The sequence below is a fragment of the Pelodiscus sinensis genome, chromosome 2 (assembly GCF_049634645.1).
Source record: "Pelodiscus sinensis isolate JC-2024 chromosome 2, ASM4963464v1, whole genome shotgun sequence".
NCBI classification, from domain to species: domain Eukaryota; kingdom Metazoa; phylum Chordata; order Testudines; family Trionychidae; genus Pelodiscus; species Pelodiscus sinensis.
Window position 1 is genome coordinate 132,343,549 of NC_134712.1, and position 19,335 is coordinate 132,362,883.

The 19,335-nt window shown below is 48.8% G+C and overlaps 1 protein-coding gene across 1 annotated transcript in view; it reads left to right on the forward strand.

Moving 5' to 3' along the window:
• Positions 1-2,315: 2,315 nt before the first annotated feature.
• The window catches only part of DNAH5 (dynein axonemal heavy chain 5), a 253,320-nt gene continuing 236,300 nt past the window's right edge, over positions 2,316-19,335 (forward strand). Inside the window, exon 1 of the mRNA XM_075921464.1 lies at positions 2,316-2,649. Coding sequence (XP_075777579.1) covers positions 2,506-2,649 — 144 coding nt within the window. The 5' untranslated portion in view covers positions 2,316-2,505. The remainder of the gene's footprint in view (positions 2,650-19,335) is intronic.

Here is a 19,335-nt window from a genome sequence, read left to right on the forward strand (position 1 = left end):
CCAAACAACCGTAGGGCAGATAGACCAGCAAAATGTATGGTCTTTGTCTTTTGATATCCCCACCCAAATTCACTAGTTGTAGAGTCTGTTAATCACAAATCTAAAAACCCTCAATTCAAATCTACACCTCAGGACAAAACATAAACAACTAGATATCTTTGGCTGGAAAGTATACTCCTCTGCCACCCCCCAGTTCAGAATATCGAATTACACAGCCCTTCTGGTTAACTATGATCATGCCAATTACGTTAGACTACAAGATTATGTACAGGATCTTCCTGAGAATAAGAGACCACACCTCCAGTCTATTATCAAGGAGGGCCAATCCATAGCAAAATTTGCCCTCCATGCTGCAATGGATGTGGCGGATACAGCAGCTAGGGCCACAGTAGTCTGGGAGCAGACCTCCTTTGTAAAGATAGTGGCAAAAAAAGTATTGAGTACTTTAGCTTTTCCCATATGATCTGTCACTAGGTTACCTCCCTCATTCAGTAGGGGTCCCATACCTTCCCTGACCACTCTTTTATTGTTAACATGCCGTAGAAACCTTTCTTGTTACCTTCCACATCACCTGTTAGCTGAAATTTCAATTGTGCATTAGCCTTCCTGCATGCTCAAGAAATATTTTTATTCTCTTCCCTAGTCATCTGTCCAAGTTTCCACATCTATCTTTTTGTGGAAAATGTTTCACTGTTAAGCCAAGTTTGTCACCTAAAATATCTGCTTTTCTTACTGCACGTCGGAATAGTTTGTTCCTGCATCTTCAATAAGGCTTCTTTAAAATACAGGCCGCTCTCCCCGATTCCTTTCCCTTTCATATTATTGTCCCAGAGGATCCTGCCCATCAGTTGCCTGAGGGAATCAAAGTCTGCTTTTCTGAAGTTTGGGGTCTGTATTTTGCTGCTCTTTCTTCCTTTTGTCTTTTTCCCTCCCTTTATTGTCAACAAAAATTCCAAAGATCCAGTATAGACTCTGCTGTGTTTTTCTTTGTGTGTGTGTGTGTGTGTGTGTGTGTGTGTGTATAGAACTGACTTTCACCAGTACTGCACAATGCCTGCCCTGATGGCTGTGCTCAGTGTTGTGTGAGCTCTGCTGCTCTGCAGGCATGCACGCCTCTCCTTTCACAGCTCTGGAAAATATCTGACAGCTGAGTAAGCTCCTCTGTTTGGGGAACAAAGAAAGAACAAATTGCTGGAGTGCTTCTGTTCTGTCCTGCACTAGGAACATGCACCAGACAAACTGCTACTGCAGGGAGAGAGCTGGAAAGATGGCTGTGCTGCTTTGACATTCCTCAACAGCTAGGAGGGAATCCCAAGATATGCAGGGATCAGCTCTGTCTTCCCACAACACTGCAGGATGCTTACCCACATTGCTTTGCTAGCATCCGGTTGATAGACAGAAAATGTGATCATGAAATGTTGACAATGAGAGGCAGAAAAACTGGTTTGATCCTTTTTTCCTTTTGGCAACTTTTGTATTTCCACAGCACTTCTGTCATCAAACCTTTCCAGTGTAGACATAGCCTGAGTGGTTCAAGTATTGGTGACTGGATACAACAAAACTAGGTCTGTGGATTTTCTAAATTAATTCTAGCAGAGAGGTAGGTTGGTGACTTTGCTCACAATGACAAGGGCATGCCTGGCCTATTTAACTAAAATAGCTTTCAATGCCAGTTGAAGTATTGCTTGGGAAGGTGAAAAGAGGTAGAAAAAAACGTGTTGGAGGGAAAGTGATGAGTCCAGTACTGTTAGTCTCGTAGGCAGTGGTGAAAGTAACCTAATGTGCCCTGGTGCATAGGACTGGCTAGGGCTGGATTAAAGGGCAGCTGTTCAGGGTGCCAACCTATGGGGGGGCACCTGATTGAAGTGATAAGGGGCGCCGTGCGCCCGGGTGCGGGGCTGCGCATGCGCCGTGCGCCCACTGCCCAGGGCACAACTATGGCTGAGTCCGGCACTGGGACTGGCAAGAACTGGTTGGTTGAGCTGTGGCAAAAGCCTGCAGGGAGCTATTTAAAGAGTTGTCTGGGACACTGGTTGCAGTAGGACAACACCTGTTGTGAGATCTGTGGGTTCCTTTCAGCCCTGCTGGCAGAGGATGCATTGGTTTGGCAGGGCTGGAGCATGAAACGTTCTGATTTGGGGGTAGGTGGCGCTGAAGTGGCTCTTGACACAATCAGCAGAGCTGCACTTGTACACGTGTGTAGAACTCGTATTCAAAGCCAGAGCTGGTTGGAAAACTAGCGCCTCACCTAAAGGCACAGGCTCGCCACTTGCGGGAGTGCGCCAGCTGTGCGTAGGGGCGGCGGCGGGAAGCCAGTCCAGGGGGAGGAGGCAGGCAGTGGTCATGAGGGACCATTAGCGAGTGTCTCCGGATTCCTCCTCACCATGGAAACAGCAGCAGCAAACAGGGGCTGCGAGGCGCTGGGAAGCCGGCGGCGGAGAGCGCAGCCCGGGCAAGCGGCGGGTTCCCAGGCGCGCTCCGCGCACTTCTTCGGGGGAGCGGGCGATGGAGAGGGGCCTGGCCGGGGATCAGCGGAGCTCGCTGGCTGCCGCCCCCGCGGGCAGAGCGCAGCCCCACGCCAAGCCCGGCTCCCGCCACGCCAGGCCCGCCCAGCCCGTCGCGCCGGTGGAGAACATCAAAGAGCTGCAGGTGCGCGGCGCCGGGGACAGGGGGGAGCTGCCGCTGCCCTCTAGGCCCCTGGGCAGGGCGGCGGGGAGAGGGGCCCGATCGCTCACGTGCGGGGCCGGGGCGAGCTACAGCGCAGCCCGCGCTCTCCTGGGGCGGGGTGCGACTCACTGGGCGCAGGCTGAGCCGGCGAGCCACAGCCGCCTCCCTGAGAAGCCCCTTGAGGCGGGAGGGGTAACGCTAGTCTGGCTCGGGATCCCAGTTCACGGGTCCTTCAGAGGCGAAGGGACGGGCTGGGGCATCGTAATCAGGACACAAGGAAGCAATAAGTAAAATCAGCTGCGACAGTAAACAGTGTGACGTGCTAAGCTAAGGAGAGGGGGGCATAATTCATATTTTGCCCCAGGTGCAAAAAACACCTAGTTAGTGGTGCTGACAGAACACCCCCCCTGCATCTGAAAGTGGGTGCAGAAGGCTGCTTCTCCTGGGGGGTAAGCGGGAGGGAGGAAGAGGGCTTAAACCCAGCCTGACCTTCCAAGGATTGGCATGCACCTGTAGTGCCCCCTTGTCAGGATTTTCTGCCTCACAGTTATGCTGGCACACAATTGAAGGGTGAGACAGCCAAAGGAAATGCTGCTTGTTGGCTCTTAGTGTGAGGGGAAGGAAAAGGAGTTGCCCTTCCTGAGTGCTTCCAAATGCCCTCTGCTCTAAGCCTCTGTTCTGCTCTCCACCACCTGCTAGTCCAGGGGTGGGCAAAAGGGCCTCTGGGGGCTGGATTCAGCATGCCAAGCAAGTTGATCCGGAATGTGGAGGCCCTACTACTCTCTCTGCCCTCAGGCCAATTGCGGCCTAGGGATGGGGGGAAGCGCGCAAAGTCTCCTCTCCTCCCGCCCTGCCCTCGCCCAGTGCAAGTACCATGCATTCATGGCAGGGCAGGAAGAGACTTTGCGTGCTTCCCCTGCTCCCAAGCCAATCAGGGCTTGGGGGTGAGGGGAGTGCATGAAGTCTCCTCCTGCTCTGCAAGGGGCTCAGCACCTGATTCTAAGCATGACTCTCCCTTGCAGAGCGGGGTGAGGCAGTGAGAGACTTCACGTGCTGCCCTTTCCCAGGCCTTGATTGACTTGGGGGCAGCATACGGGAGCATGTGAAGTCTCCTCCCACTGCCAGGGGCATGGGTACCTAGAGGGAACTGCCAGCTGTTCAGAACAACTGGCGGTTCTCTTGGGGGGCGGGCAAAGACTTTGAGTGTTCCCCCACCCCCAGACCAATCAGGGGTGTGGATGGGGAAGCATTGAAGAGTCCTCACCCTGCCCCTTCTGCCTGAGGCTCTGCCCCTTCCAGGGTGGCCCAGGGCCACTTCAAACATTTCTAAAGTGGCCCCTGGTAAAAAATTGTTGCCCACCCCTGTGCTAGCCCCTTCTCACTCCAGGATTTTGCCTTGCAAATGTAGGCTGGCCTTAACTTCCTCTCCCCTCTGTGTTAGGGTGACCTGAGTGGGAGCAGGAAGGTGTATGTAAATGGAGGAGGGGCACTAAGCCATGCCTGCCCTGGTAGGTGCTCTGAGTCTCTCTTCAGTCCTTGGCTGAGCTGCCCTAACCTCTCCCACCTAGGGATGTTAAAGTTTTCTTGATTATCTGTTTAACCAATAAGCTTATACTTATTGGTTAATGGTATTGGTTAAACTCAGCAGGCTCCCAGGGAGACCCTTTCCCCCCCCCCCCCCCCGCCCACCAGGAGCCAGGCGGGCAAAGGTTGCCTGCTTCAGGAGCCTCCTCCCTGGGAGCTGGGCCTGCAGGGACTTCCAGGGAGGCTTTTCTGCAAGCTCTGCAGTATAAAGCTATGTTTTATGCTGAAAAGTCCACACTGCATGTAACCACTAAGGCTGCATCTAGATTGGCATGTTTTTCCGGAAATGCTTTTAATGGAAAAGTTTTCAGTTAAAAGCATTTTTAGAACAGAGCGTCTAGATTGGCATGGATGCTTTTCTGCAAAAGCATTTTTTGCGGAAAAGCGTCCGTGCCAATCTAGACGTGCTTTTCTGCAAAAAAGCCCTGATCGCCTTTTTTGCGGAAAACAAATCTGAGCTGTCTACACTGGCCCTTTTGCGCAAAAGCTTTGCGCAAAAGGGACTTTTGCCTGAATGGGAGCAGAATAGTATTTCCGCAAGAAGCACTGATTTCTTACGGTAGGAAGTCAGTGCTTTTGCGGAAATTCAAGCGGCCAGTGTAGACAACTGGCAAGTTTTTCCAGAAAAGCGGCTGATTTTCTGGAAAAACTGTCCAGTCTAGACACAGCCTGTGATTTTTAGCAGTTACATGGTTACATATTACTACCACTTTCCTCTATCCGTTCATCCCCTTCAGCCCACCTGCCTGTGGGGATCCCTTTCCCCATTATGAGTGCTACTGTGTGTCTAGCATGGTGAGGTGCCTCTGCTCAGCTGCCACTGCTCCTCCTCATGGCACCTCCTTTTAGGCCTGAATAGGGGAGTAAAAGATCATGGCACCCTCCCCCAATGCTTCAGGAAAGGCACGCTAGAGTCTTACCTTTCCTGTCCCTGAGCTAGGAGCATTAGGGGCAGCGGTAGAAACAAACCCTCTTGTTTGGCTGGAAGACAAGGGGCAGTCTTCAGGGGAATATGAGCCCAGGGAGGCATGGAGCTGGTTACTTAAGCTTGGGTTCAAGTGACTGAGCTTGGGTTCAAGTGACTTAAATTTCTTACATGTCCTGTTATATTACAACCCCCCTTTTGTTTCTAATGAATGTAAAATATATGCAATAAAAACAATAGATCTGACTTTCTATTATTAATACAGTTTTAGTCCCATTAGGGTTTTTAAAAAAGTTTTTTTGCAGTGTAGTGAACAAAGTCCCCCAATGTGCAAGATCAGGACAGGAGGTTGGGGGTCAATGTTCCCTCTAATTGTTTCCAGCCATATTCAGATATTTTTCATCCATGTGTAGAATCATTTCATGTACACCAAGGCATGTGTGCACCACCAATAAAAACATAAAACCTTTTTTTTCTATTTGAAAAGGGGGGCTGTAAGAGGGAGACTTAAAAGGTTGACAATGGAAAAGTACAAAGAACGATAGGATAAACAGGAGCACTGGTATGGATAAAGTTAGAACAGAGTGATGGTAAACAAAACCAAAAGCCAACCAACTGGTAATGGAAATACTACTTTACTCAATGGCTCAAAGATAAATGAGAGCGGACAATTTTGGGTCACTTTCTCTACTGCATCCTGTTCTTGTGACTAATTGTACTGCGATGAATTGTCAGTGAACTTCAGTTGTATACAAAGCCACTCTATATAGGTAATTTCGGGTCAGTAACTGCTGCTTAGATTTAAAACCAACAACTCAGAAATTGAATCATTTGAAACAGGATAACTTCAGAGATCTTAGTGTAATAACTCATGCAGAAATGGGCTCCTGGGAGCAACTTCAAGAAGAGGGACAGATCTTGAAGACAAGATATCCTTGACTTTATCACAATCTCATAATCCAAAAGGCTGGCCACTCGTACTGGGAGCTCTAAAAAAATCATATTAGCCTCCAAATTTATGCTGATGTGGTCAGATATATAACTGTTTGCTGCCAGGGCAGTTGCTTTGTCCTTAGTTCTGTTGACATAAACCTTGAAATCAGTTAGTTACTTTATATAAACTTTGCATGATTAGAATTCAAGTGAGACTTTCAGGCTAAACTAAATAAGTTTTCTTTTCCTTTTGTCCAGGGCCCAACAAGATGTATAACAGGGTGGGCAAAAAGGCCTCTGCCAAGTGGGTGGATCTGATCCGCAGAATTCCTGCCGCTCCCCAACCCCCAGACCAATTAAGTTTCCTCTGCCCTGCCAGGAGCATGTGGTGCTTCAAAGCTCCATGTGCTCCTGGCAAGCTGGGAGGAAGCTTAGCGCGCTTCCTCACCCACAGGCAAATCAAGGCCTGGGGGCAGAGGAGCGTGCGAAGTTTCTTCCACCCTGGCCCTGTGTGCTCTTCGCAGGGACGTCAGAATAGCGAGCCTGTTATATTTCAAAATAATAGGCGCATTCAAAAGATACCTCCAGTATCCTGAAATAGCACTGCAGTGTAGACGTAGCCTAATAGTCCTGGTCTCATGCTGTTAAAACTCAGATTTCAGGCGTTGAGCCTCAGAGATCCAGCCCTGAGTGAAGTTATCACTCCTCCCTTTGCAAATATTATGGAGGGTACCAGCTCACAGTGAAAACCATAGGGATGTTATCAGCCAGGTCCAGCTTTCCACGCAAACAATGCCTGCAGGCTTTCAAACATCCAAAATCACATTCCACAGTCATTCTGTACCTGCCCAGCCTGTGGTTGAATTGCTTCTTGTTAGGGAAGTTAGAATGTAATTGAATAGTTGTGTAACCGCATCAAATTTTAGCGGTTACATGATGATTCAATAGTCGATGGAGATGGGCTGGCAGCCAGTGTGCTCTCAGCTCCCCGTCCCGGGGAGCCCCCTGCCACCCTGCACTGCTGCCTCTCTATCACCAGAGTTCCTGGCTGATAGCTGTCCTTACACTCTTAAAAAAATTGTATTTTATTAACTCTAATTGACAAGTCCTCAGAACACTAGGGCTATGTCTACATTGGCAAGATTTTGCGCAAAAGCAGCTGCTTTTTAGGGGGATAAGGCAAAATGCCACATCTATTGACAATGTATCACTACTTTGTTATACGCATATTCATTCATAGCCACACACAAACCCACAAACCTCATCTTGCTTTTGCTTAAAGTTACCAGTCTGTTGCTCACAATAACTCACTGGCCAGGTGAGTTAAAGGTGAGAGGGAGGAGCAGGGGCTTCTCTTGGTCCAAACTGATGCTCCGATGTTGACAAGATGAGATTGGGAGATTCAGGCAAGACGCTCCATCTTTTATAAGACTTTTCTCCTATTCATGTCTGTGTATTTTGCTTGTCAGCTCGTAATCAATCACCATCCATTCTGCTTAATATCAGTTGATCTGGGAGTTGTTCTGAACAGCTGGCGGTTCCCTCTAGGTACCCGTGCCCCTGGCGGTGGGAGGAGACTTCGTGTGCTCCCTCCTGCTGCCTGGGCCTGGGGAGGGGGAGCACATGAAGTTTCTCACTCCCTGTCCCCGCCCTGCAAGGGAGCATCACGCTTAGAGTCAGGTGCTGAGCCTCTTGCAGGGCAGGAGGAGACTTCATGCACTCCCTCCCACCTCTAAGCCCTGATTGGCCTGCGGGTAGGGGGAGAAGCAGAGCTTCTTGGCTGGATCAACTTGCTTGGCGGGCCGGATCCGGCCCCCAGAAACCCCTTTTGCCCACCCCTGCCTAAGAGCAACAGTGTGATCATACTGACTCACAAGAATCCTTCTGATCTCTTTCTGTCTTGACATCATATACAAACACAAGCTGTTTGCCTGATGGATATTTATTGAGGGCCTAGAAGACTGTTCTTCCCTGCTAACCAGAGAAGGGTGGCCAACAGAGTTATGGTTGTTTAATATTTATTCTTTTATACCCATTAAGCATATTACATAAAACTTTAGAAAACTCTGCGGTTTACACCTGTGTGTGTGCTGAATAGTGTCCTCCCTTTTTCTTTGTAGTCTACTCCACTGTTCCTTTCTATTCTGCCTCCATCCTTCCTATATATTGTTTCTTTGTCTTTAGACAATGTCTTAACTAAATCTGCATGGTCCAGGTCCACCGCCACATAAGCTCAGAACAAAAACAATTCTATCCAGGCCGTGTCTGTTTTTGCACATGTTAGTCTGATGAGAATCAAAAACAGAAAGCCAGAGCTTTCAAGAAGCAATACCTGGTAGTTAGGATGAACAGACTAGAGCAATTACAGTCTCATAAAAATGAATTAAGTGTAGGAATAGCATGCTTGTGATAAAATTTAATTGTAACAGTTATTTTAAAGAAAAGACAGGACTATGCAGCACTTTAAAGACTAACAAGATGGTTTATTAGGTGTCGAGCTTTTGTGGGCCAGACCCACTTCCTCAGATCAAATTGTGGAAGAAAATTGGCACAATCATATATACCAAAGGGATACAATCAAAAAAAGTGATCCCTTTGGTGTATACGGTTGTGTCAATTTTCTTCCATAATTTGATCTGAGGAAGTGGGTCTGGCCCATGAAAGCTCATCGCCTAATAAACCATCCTTTAAAGTGCTGCATAGTCCTGTCTTTTGTTTCAGCAAGACCAGACTAACACGGCTACATCTCTATAGTTATTTTTAAATGAGATTTAATATTTTATTTATTAAACAAAATAAAAAATTCTGATTTAAAAAAATTGAGGTTTTTTTTTAATCCATGCTGCTTCCTGCTTCTCTTCACTTCTCCCCTTCCATTCATTTATACTCTCCTTATGGATTTTATATCCAAGTCGACTTGCAGTTACATCAATATATTACCCTGTTTTTTCAGCCTCATAAAAACTTGAGAGACTGCAGGATATAAGCGTCTGATAGATGAACTTCAAGCTTAATTATGAATCTAAAAAGAAACTGCCTCTGTAGCTTAGGAGTCAGATAGCATTACCCAATCATATGTAGGTCACGAGTAGCAAGATGAATGTCATAAGACATTTAAGCAAATCTATTAGAAGTTTCTAAAGTCTTACACAAATTTCACAGTAAGTGTAAAATACTCCTAATGTTAAGGGAACCATTGTAAATGTAGATAGGACTAAAATTACTTCAAGTCCAATAGCTGATTTCTAGAAAAAGCCAAGGACTCACCACACTTACTGAAAATAATTGCTTCCAAGGGGTAGCTGAGTTAGTCTGTAACAGGAAAAACTTAAAAAAACAACAAATAGTCTGGTAGCACTTTAAAGACAAACAAAACATGTAGATGGTATCATGAGCTGTGCCCATGAAAGCTCATGATACCATCTACATGTTTCATTGGTCTTTAAAGTGCTACCAGACTCTGAAAATAATTGGGCCTTAGTGCTAAAACACATACTGTTACTGCAGGCATACACTTTCCTGTTTCCATGTGGCTAAGACAATAGCTCTGGCATTATGGTCATATACTAAACACTTTCTTTGTCTGCCTGGGAAGCAGATAACACATCCAAAATCAGGACTACATTAAATATAGCCAACTGAGGTGCTAGTGCACTGTTTCTAGTTCTGCCCCATCAACACGACAGCATCCTGGGTCTTGCATCATTCTGTCTCTCTGCAGTTCCTGCTATTGCTATGGTAACATGAGAAGGCCAGGATCTGCTTTGACTAGTACAGTCTAAGGCAGTGGTCCCCAACGTTTTGGGGCTGCCGGGCGCCTGGGGGCAGGGCCGCTCATGAGCTGGGCGTACGGGGGTGGGACCGCTCACAGGCCACGTGACTGGGGGCGGGGCCAAGCATGCACTGCACACCCGGGGCCGGCACCGGCATGTGCGGCGCGCCTGGGGCCGGGGCCAGCACCGGCATGCACCGCGGGGCCAGGTCCCGCACCAGCATGTGCGGCGCGCCCAGGGCCAGGGCCGGCACCGGCATGTGCAGATTGCTTCACGGGCACACATATATGGCCCGGCGGGTGCCATGGTGCCCACGGGCACCACGTTGGTGACCACTGGTCTAAGGGAAGGGGAGGGGATATTGAAGCTGGAGGGAAGAATACGGCAAGTCTCATTTAACAAGTCTCTCTACAAAACTTCACTTCTAGAAAGCATAACTGTATTTGTGTTTTGTCCAGCAGTAACTCACTTAACCTGGCAAGGGCTAAATATGGTACACAGAGTGACAACTTATCTTAAGGGCTGAATACTTTTGTGGCTTATACAAGCTGAACTGTACATATAGTTGGGCCTTTGCTGCTCTTTCCCTGACTCCTACTGTCTGAACTCTATTGATTTGGTTAAAAACCAGAAGTGCCTGATTTTTAGGAGGAATCAGACTCTTTCAATTCTTACCAAAATTCATAAGATATTGACTGGTGGGAGAGGGACAGAGCTGGCCAGAGGAGCCCACTAATCTTCACCCTCAAAACATTCACCCTCACCCTGAAGTCAGTGGCTCACTTCTGTACCCTGAGTGATCAAATAGTAATTTTAGTGAAAAATGTATTTTTAAAGACTTCTAATCCACAAAATCAGTAAGGATCTTCTCTCTCAAATTTAGAACATTCTCTGAACCCTTAGGATTGATTGGATGCAATTTTCAAAAGCTATCCTGCCAAATACAGACAAATAGCTTGAAAAACAACAAATAGACTGGTAGCACCTTAAAGACTAACAAAACATGTAGATATGAATGAACTGAAGATATTCTGTTGGCTCTTCTCTGGACTGATAGGTCAGGTTTTCTAAACCTTTTATCAGGAAAGGTTTAAAAAACACCACCACAAGGGCATGTTTAGTCTTTAGAAGAAAAGACTGAAGACAGCCCTGATAAATCTTCAAATATATTAAGGGCTGCTATAAAAGAGTGATTAATTGTTCTCCATGTCAACTGAAGGTAGAACAAGAATTATTGGGCTTAATGTACTTCAAGGGAGTTTCGGATTAAGAGAAACTTTCTAATTATAAGGATAGTTATGCCCTGGAATAGGCTTCCAAGAGAAGTTGTGGATTTAGAATCCCCCTATCATAGGGTGTCTTTAAGAATGTTAGGTAAGCACTTGTCAGGGATGGCTGAGGTGTTTACTAATACAGAGGCCTGGACTAAATGAACTCTTGAGAAAACCAAAACCACATTTTCTGTTAACTCACCTAAAAAAAGCAACTATCTACTTCTAGGGATGTAATAGTGTAGTCAATTAACCGATTAACCGACAGGCAAAAGCTTATAGGTTAATACTACAGACTACACGTACTTCCCCCTAACCCTATGCCAGAAATTTTTTAGCAGCCCAGCTCAGTCCTGGCTTGCACTGGGTCCTGAACCTACCCCTGCTGCGGCTCTGCATTTAAAGTGTATTAGGAGTCAGGCAGGCAGGCAGCCCGGCTCCGTTCCAGCTTGTGCTGGGTCTGGGCGCTCAGACTCCCTCCCTCCTGGATAGGGGGGCTGCCCAGGGACTACAGAATAGTTAACTAACCTATTAGAATTCATGAGGTTAATTGACTATTCAATTAACTGATATTGAACATACCTCCCCACTTCCCTGTCTTGTTAATTAAAACATTTAGTGTCAGATTTAAGTGAATTGCAACAATTTTGAGATGTCTCCATTTGCTTGTATTGAAACACTTGAGCCCCCCATCTAGATAGCCCCCAGATCCAGCTCTGCATTCTAGCATTTGAAAAAATCATGATAGTGTGAATTTTGGGTACCTCTGTTAAAACAAGAAAATTGCAGGAAGACACACAACCTTTCATAGGTAACATACTTCAGCCATTGAAATATTAAGTCAAGCCTTGTTGACTATAACACTGTATATTTGTGGGTGCTTTTGTTACAGCTGTCCTGTCTATAGGATGTTTTGGATGGCTGCCCTTGGCCCTCTGCTTTGTGGGACCCCGTGGCAGCCACCTCAGCCATCCTGGACAGGCCTGGCATAGGGTGGCAGCAGAGGTTGTTTCTACTCTTGCATTTGCTGTGGTGCTGGGAGCCAGAGCAATTCCACAGCCTGCTCTGCTCCACCCCTGCCCCCACTCTCTCCCAGCCAGCTAAGCTTGCTCCTCTGCAGCAGCAGGAAGGAGAGCGCTCTGGATGCTTCGCTTCCCGTCGCAACAGAAAAGGAAGGTGCAGTGGACTGGGAGGGTGGTACAGTTGGGCGAGGTGGAGTGGAGTAGGCTACTGGGCTACTTTGCTCCTGCTGCTGCAATGAGTGTGGGTGGGGGAGTGGGGAGCCCCTGCTGTTGCCCTGCACCTGGTTCCCGGTAATCCCTCAGCTCAGGGGAAGAAGGAGAGAGTGGAGCATGAGAGGGAAGGGACATAGAGGGGATGGAGCAGGGGCAGAGCTTGTGGAAGAGCTGGAGAGGGGAAGAGCAGGGGAGGGGAGTAGAGGAGCAGGAGTGGAGCAGAGGTGGGGTCTGTGGAGGCTGCCCCAGGTCCCGTGCCTGGGCTAGTTGGTGGGGGCTAGATGTGCTGACCCAGGCCCCACATCCCCCTCAGGATGGCCCTGGCTGTTGTATACTGGAAGCTTTTACAAAACTGTTCCCTTTTTGCATATGTTTGGAGATGGAATACGACGATGGGCTATAGCATATTATTTGAGATTATACTTAAGGTACACAACTTATAAGGCTTCTTTTAATTCCTGGGCTAGTGTCACCTCGTTACAGAGCAATTTGTAGCATATCGTATATTTGGGTTGTAACAATTAATAGTTGAAAAATTAGCCATAAGTAAAATAGTTTCTTAATGTTCCTGTAGTGTACTGGGCAGCTTTGTAGAGTTGAATGTTGGAGGACACTTTGGCTATGTCTACCACAATCAAAATAACCTAAGCCTATATTACAGTAATTGTGGGACTTTTGATGCTTTCCTGGATGCTCAAAACCATTGATTACTGTGTAACCAATCTGCCTGAGAGAGAGAGAAATTTGCTGGTGCTGAACTAGGGGATAACTCTCTCACACCATTCAAGGCAGAGTGGCCCTTTAACACCTCTTGGCTGTGCCTAGACTGGCCAGTTTTTCCGGAAAATCAGCCACTTTTCCGGAAAAACTTGCCAGTTGTCTACACTGGCCGCTTGAATTTCCACAAAAGCACTGACGATCTCATGTAAGATTGTCAGTGTTCTTGCGGAAATGCTATGCTGCTCCCGTTCGGGCAAAAGGGCCAGTATAGACAGCCCAGATTTGTTTTCCGCAAATAAGCCCTGATTGCGAAAATGGCGATCGGGGCTTTTTTGCAGAAAAGCGCGTCTAGGTTGGCACGGACGCTTTACCCCAAAAAGTGCTTTTGCAGAAAAGCGTCCGTGCCAATCTAGATGCGTTGTTCCGAAAATGCTTTTAACGGAAAAATTTTCCATTAAAAGCATTTCTGGAAAATCATGCCAGTCTAGACGTAGCCCTTCAGTCTAAAGTCACAGAGGGGGTAGTGGATTATATATTGATTTGATAAATTGTAAATCTAGTGCCTCTGTTCATTTCATGCTTTTCAGTGCCTTGCAGAGTTATGAATTTAAGCTCCCAGGCTCATCTTTTGGTAGAAATAGTTACATACCTTGTAACTGTTGTTCTTTTAGATGTGTTGCTCATGTCCATTCCACCTAGGTATGCGTGCACGAGTTCTGGGAAGCTTTTTACACTTAGCAGTATCCGTTGGGCCAGCCAGGGAGCCCCCTGCAGTGGTGTCACTATACCGGCCCATATATAACCCTGGCCCTCCACCCCTCAGTTCCTTCTTGCTGGACTTTCTGATGAAGGGGAAGGGGTGGCACTTGGAATAGACATGAGCAACACATCTCGAAGAACAACAATTACAAGGTAAGTAACCGTTTTTTTTTCAAGTGTTTGCTTATGTTCATTCCACCCAGGTGATTCCTAAGCTGTACCCATGGAGGAGGGGTCAGAACCTAGTAGGAAATAGACTGCAACACTGCTCTGCCAATGGCTGCATCCTCTCTAGCCTGCTGAGTGATCACATAGCGGTTAGTAAGAGCATGGATCGATGATGTCTAGTATCGGTACCTAAGCTAGGAAGGCCGTAGAGGAGGCCTGGGCCCTGGTAGAATGGGCCCTGATAAGAGGAGCTGGCTTCCTCGCTTGGTCATAGCACACTTTAATACATGCCGTGATCCATGAGGACAGGCACTGGGCTGACACCAGGAGGTCCTTCATCCTATCTGCTATGGTGATGAAAAGCTGCGTGGACCTACGAAATGGCTTTTTCCTGTCAAAATAAAATGCAAGAGCTCTCCTTACATCCAACAGGTGTAGCGCCTGTTCCTTCCAGTCTGCATGCAGTATGGGGTAGAAGACTGATAAGAAAATGTCCTGAGACATGGAACAGAGATACCACCTTGAGTAGGAAAGCCGGGTGTGGGTGCAGTGTTACCTTGTCCTTGTAGAACATGGTGTACGGGGCCTCTGAAATAAGGGCCCTCAGCTCAGAAACCCTCCTGGATGATGTGATTGCCACAAGGAAGGCCACTTTCCACAAAAGATGGGAAAGCGAACACATGGCTATTGGCTCCGATGGGAGGCGCATGAGCCCCTTGAGCATGAGATTTAGGTCCCACTGGGGGACTGGCTGTCTAATCTGGGGATAGAGCCTGTCCAGATCCTTCAGGAAACGCTTCACTACCATATTGGTGAACATAGACCCTCCCCCATTCCCAAGGTGAAACACTGTAATGGCAGCCAAGTGTACCCTCACTGAGGAGATGGGCAACCCTTGCTGCCTAAGCTTGAGGAAGTAGACCAGAATCAGAGGGATATGAGCCCGAATGAGGTGCACTCCCTTCTGGGCTGCCCAGGCTGAGAACCTCTTCTATTTGGCCCTATAAGATACCTTAGTTGAGGACTTCCTACTTTCCATCAGTACCCGCCTAACCTGGTCCAAACATAAAAGTTCCCCACTCCTCAACCACGGATCTTCCAGGCCGTGAGATGGAGGGATTGCAAGTTTGGCAAGAACGGCAGGGAGATGGGGTCCTCCATTGAGAGTGACACCAGAGTGAAATACCAGTGCTGCCTCAGCCACGCCGGGGCCAGAAGAATCACGGACAACTTGTACCTCTGCACCCTCATGAAGACTGTGTATGAGTGGGAAGGGTGGGAACATATACATGAGGCCAGGGGGCCAGCTCATTCATATGGCATCCCCCATTGATCCTGGGCATTGGTTCAGGTAAGAGCAGAATTGGGTGCACTTCCTGTTGGTATCTGAGGCAAACAGGTTTAGGTGGGAAGTTCCCCACCTGTGGAAAAGATGGTGGGACACATCCTCCCTGAGGGACCGCTCATGGGCAGAAAATGCTCTGCGGAGTCTGTCCACCGGAGTGTTTTGAGTCGCTGGTAGGTAGGAGGCCTGAAGGTGGATCTCTTGCATGATGCAGAGGTCCCAGAGGGCTAGGGCTTCCTGACAGAGAGGAGAGGATCAAGCATCACCTTGTTGATTGATATAAAACATTGCTGTTGTGTAGTCTGTCAGGACTGTGACACAATTGCCCCTCAGCCAAGGTAGGAGTGCCTGACACACCAGACAAATTTCCCTCTGCTCCCTGATGTTAATATGCAGCGACTTCTCTGCTTGGGACCACATACCTTGCATCTATAGGTTGGCCAGATGGGCTCTGTATCCCATGTCAGAGATGTCTGTGTCGAGACACCAACTGTGTCGAGGGCTGCTTCTGGACAAAGGGCACTCCTCCATACACCTCTCTTTCCTGAGGCCACCAGTCCAGAATAGACAGGACCTCTGGTAGGATGGTCATCAACATGGCGATGTGATTGTGGGCCAGCCTGAAGGTCCTCTCTAGCCAGGTCTGTAATGGGCACAAAGACCTCTCCCACCAAGAGGTCCTGTACCTCTGGACTGCTCACCCACATGGAACTCAACCTCTGCCTACATGGCACAGGAGCAATGTTGTGTCTCAGTGAGGATCAAGCCTTCAGGTGTCCTACCTGCAGATGTGCCTCATGCTCCCATCTCAACGGCGAGCTCCCTTTCTGCACCAGTGCCATGACACTGATGAGCGGTGTGACCTCATGGCTTGCCTTGGCGTGGCACCCACTTCATGCACTGATGCTGGTGTGTTTCTCACAGATGGTGTGGGACCCAATGCCATAGGTTGAAACACTGACTTCATGAGCAACAGTTTTAGCCTAGAGTCACGCTCGTGTTTGGCTCTGGGTTTGAACGACCTGCAAATATTGCACGAGTCGGTCAAATGACCCTCACCTAGGCACTTAAGACACTCTTCGCGGGGGTCTCTGCAGGGCATGGGCTTTTGGCACCATACACAGGGCTTAAAGCCATGAGGTCCTGGCATTTCCACTAAGGGGAAAATGGGGGTGTGAAACAACAATTGTAATGTAAAGTTACTAACAGCTACCCTAACAACAACTGGGTTTTTTGGGCACAGCCTACTTCTTCAGAGGACCAGAGTGTTGGATGTGTAGAACCAAAAATCCAACACTCCGGTCATCTGAAGAAGTGGACTGTGCCCACGAAGGCTCATGATACCATCTACATGTTTTGTTAGTCTTTAAAGTGCTACCAGACTATTTGTTTTTTTTTTAAGTCTATCCTGTACAGACTAACTTGGCTACCCCTCGGAAGCTTTCTAACAACAACTATTTACTGAACTATTTACAAGAGATAAGATAAAAAAGGCTAAGGGTGCACTTGCAAAAGAGCAAGCAAAGTATTCCAGCAACAATCATGGGCGGTAAGAAAGAACTGAGAGGGTGGAGGGCCAGTCGGACTATATATGGGCTGGTATGGCGATGCCACTCCAGGGGTCTCCCTGGCTGGCCCAACAGATACTGCTCAGGGTAAAAAGCTTCCAGAACTCATGCACGTGGCACACACCCACCTAGGTGGAATGGACATGAGCAAGCATTTGAAGAGGAACTAAGCAACAACTCCCTGTCTCCCAACCCCCACTTTTTTTCCTCCCCCCACCTTCTCTCCTATTTATTTTGGGTCTGCACATCTTAAACTCAAAACTCCGGTCATCTGAAGAAGTGGGCTGTGCCCATGAAAGCTCATGATACTGTCTATATGTTTTGTTCATCTATAAAGTGCTACCATTTGTTGTATTTCACTGTTATGCACAGAATAATAGTAGGATATAGCACCATCTACTGACTGAAGTATTAACTACACTAATAATCCCATCTTGGAATCTTTTCAATGACTCAGTCTGGGTATATCTGCACAGCAAAATTCGTTTGGAATAATGACTGCTATCCTGAAATAACTTTGCAAGCATCTACACAGTTTACAAACTGCTAACTTTGAAATAATTTCAAAATAGTGGACATCTTATTTTGAGTTCTGTAAACATCATTCTACGAGAAATAGCGCCTATTCCAAATCAGCTATTTCGGAATAGGCGCTATGTAGACAGGGAATAGGGGCTGAATCAAAATAGGGGGCTTCCAGGCCTTCCCAGGGTGCCCTGGTGGCTACTCTGGCCACACACAGGAAAACTCTATCCCCCCACCCATCCCCTGGAGCCCTTAAAGCTGCAGATTCTGCAGGCAGGGTTTGTGGCTCACAGCAGGCCTGACGGCCCTGAGCCACCCTGCAGCTGCTGCTGACTGAATTTCGGACCAAGGTGAGCCAGACAGATGGTGCGAGACAGCCCTCCATTGCTCCTCGGGAACATTCAGCCAGATCCCAGGGGCCGCAAGTGACATGCGCCTTCCTGGTCTTGTGCAGAAGTCCTGGATATTATTGAAGTTTGTGCGGGGGGAAGACAAGACACACCTCCAGGATCTCTGCACCAGACATAGGAACATGGACATCTATGGCCTCATGGCAGAGAGCTGGAGAGCAAAGGCCACATCTGCACCCAGGAACAGGTGTGGATGAAGGTCAAGGAGCACTGCCAGGCTTATGTCAGGGTCAAGGAGGGCAGCTCCTGATCTGGAGCAGAGCCTCACACCAGCACATATTATACAGAGCTATATTGCATCCTGGGTGGTGGAGCAGTCCCTTCCCTGCAGTAGTTATAGACTCCGTGGTGGAGACGCTTGTCCTTGTCGTTGTCCTTGCCGGGGGCCCAGACAGCGGCGACGAGGAGGAGGCGGCCCAGCACCAGGAGGAGGCCAGCCTGACTACTGACCTGACCCCAGAGCCCCGAGTCCTCCCTGCGGACATCTCCCAAGCATCGTCCAGGGCCGGGGAAGGAACATTGTGTGAGTGCTATCACTTTCCTGTCATGCAGGGAGTGGGGGGAGAGGAGCTGGGCACTCCGCCTGGCCCTTGCTGGCTGCAGATCATGCAGCCACCTGTGCATATGGGAGCATGTGCTGTGCCGCTCCTGGGCACATGGCCCCAGCAGGCTGTGACACAGGATCCTTGGGCTATTGGCCACAGGATGTCTGGAGAGGCCTGCAAGGCGCCTGACCCTGGGATGGGACACCCTCTGTCCACAAGCCCCCTCAAAAGGAGGCGGCAGGGGACTTCCCCTCCCCCAACAGACACTCAGCACTCCCGCACATAGGCATGGCCACAGTCTTGGGGCAGCCCCCAGTCCTGGGGACATCAGGGGCCACTGGCCATAGTGCACATGGCCTGGCTCCAAGCACATCGGATGCGACACAGCTAAGAACTGTTGCTCTTGGCTCGCAGATGGGGGCTGGGCTTCAGGCACTGTGTCCCCTGGGATGACTGACCATCTTTCTTTGTTCTCCGCAGCTGGACCAGCTGCGAGTGGAGGGTGGTTCACACCACCCGCGACAGCCTCCCGCACCCGAGGCTTCTGCAGGGGTGCACATCCAATGGACGAATACCAGCGACAGCACCTGGTGGCACTGCGAGCCCTGCACAGGACCATTGACCGCTGGGTGGAGGAGGACCTGCAGCTACGGCAGGAGAGCTGTCAAGAGCTGCTTGCGCAGGGCCACTCCTTGTGCAATGATGTGCACACCCTGGTGCAGAACATGCTACCTCCTCCAGCTCCAGCCTCTGCTCCCTCTCCAGCTATTGCTCCTCCTCCCACTGCCTCTCCCCCTCCTGTTTCTCCCTCCACACCCTCCTGTGAATGCCAAGGCCACCACGGTGGTGGGATACACAGAGGCAGGTGCCACTCCCAGCCTGAGCCCTGAGCCTCTCTTCCCCCCCT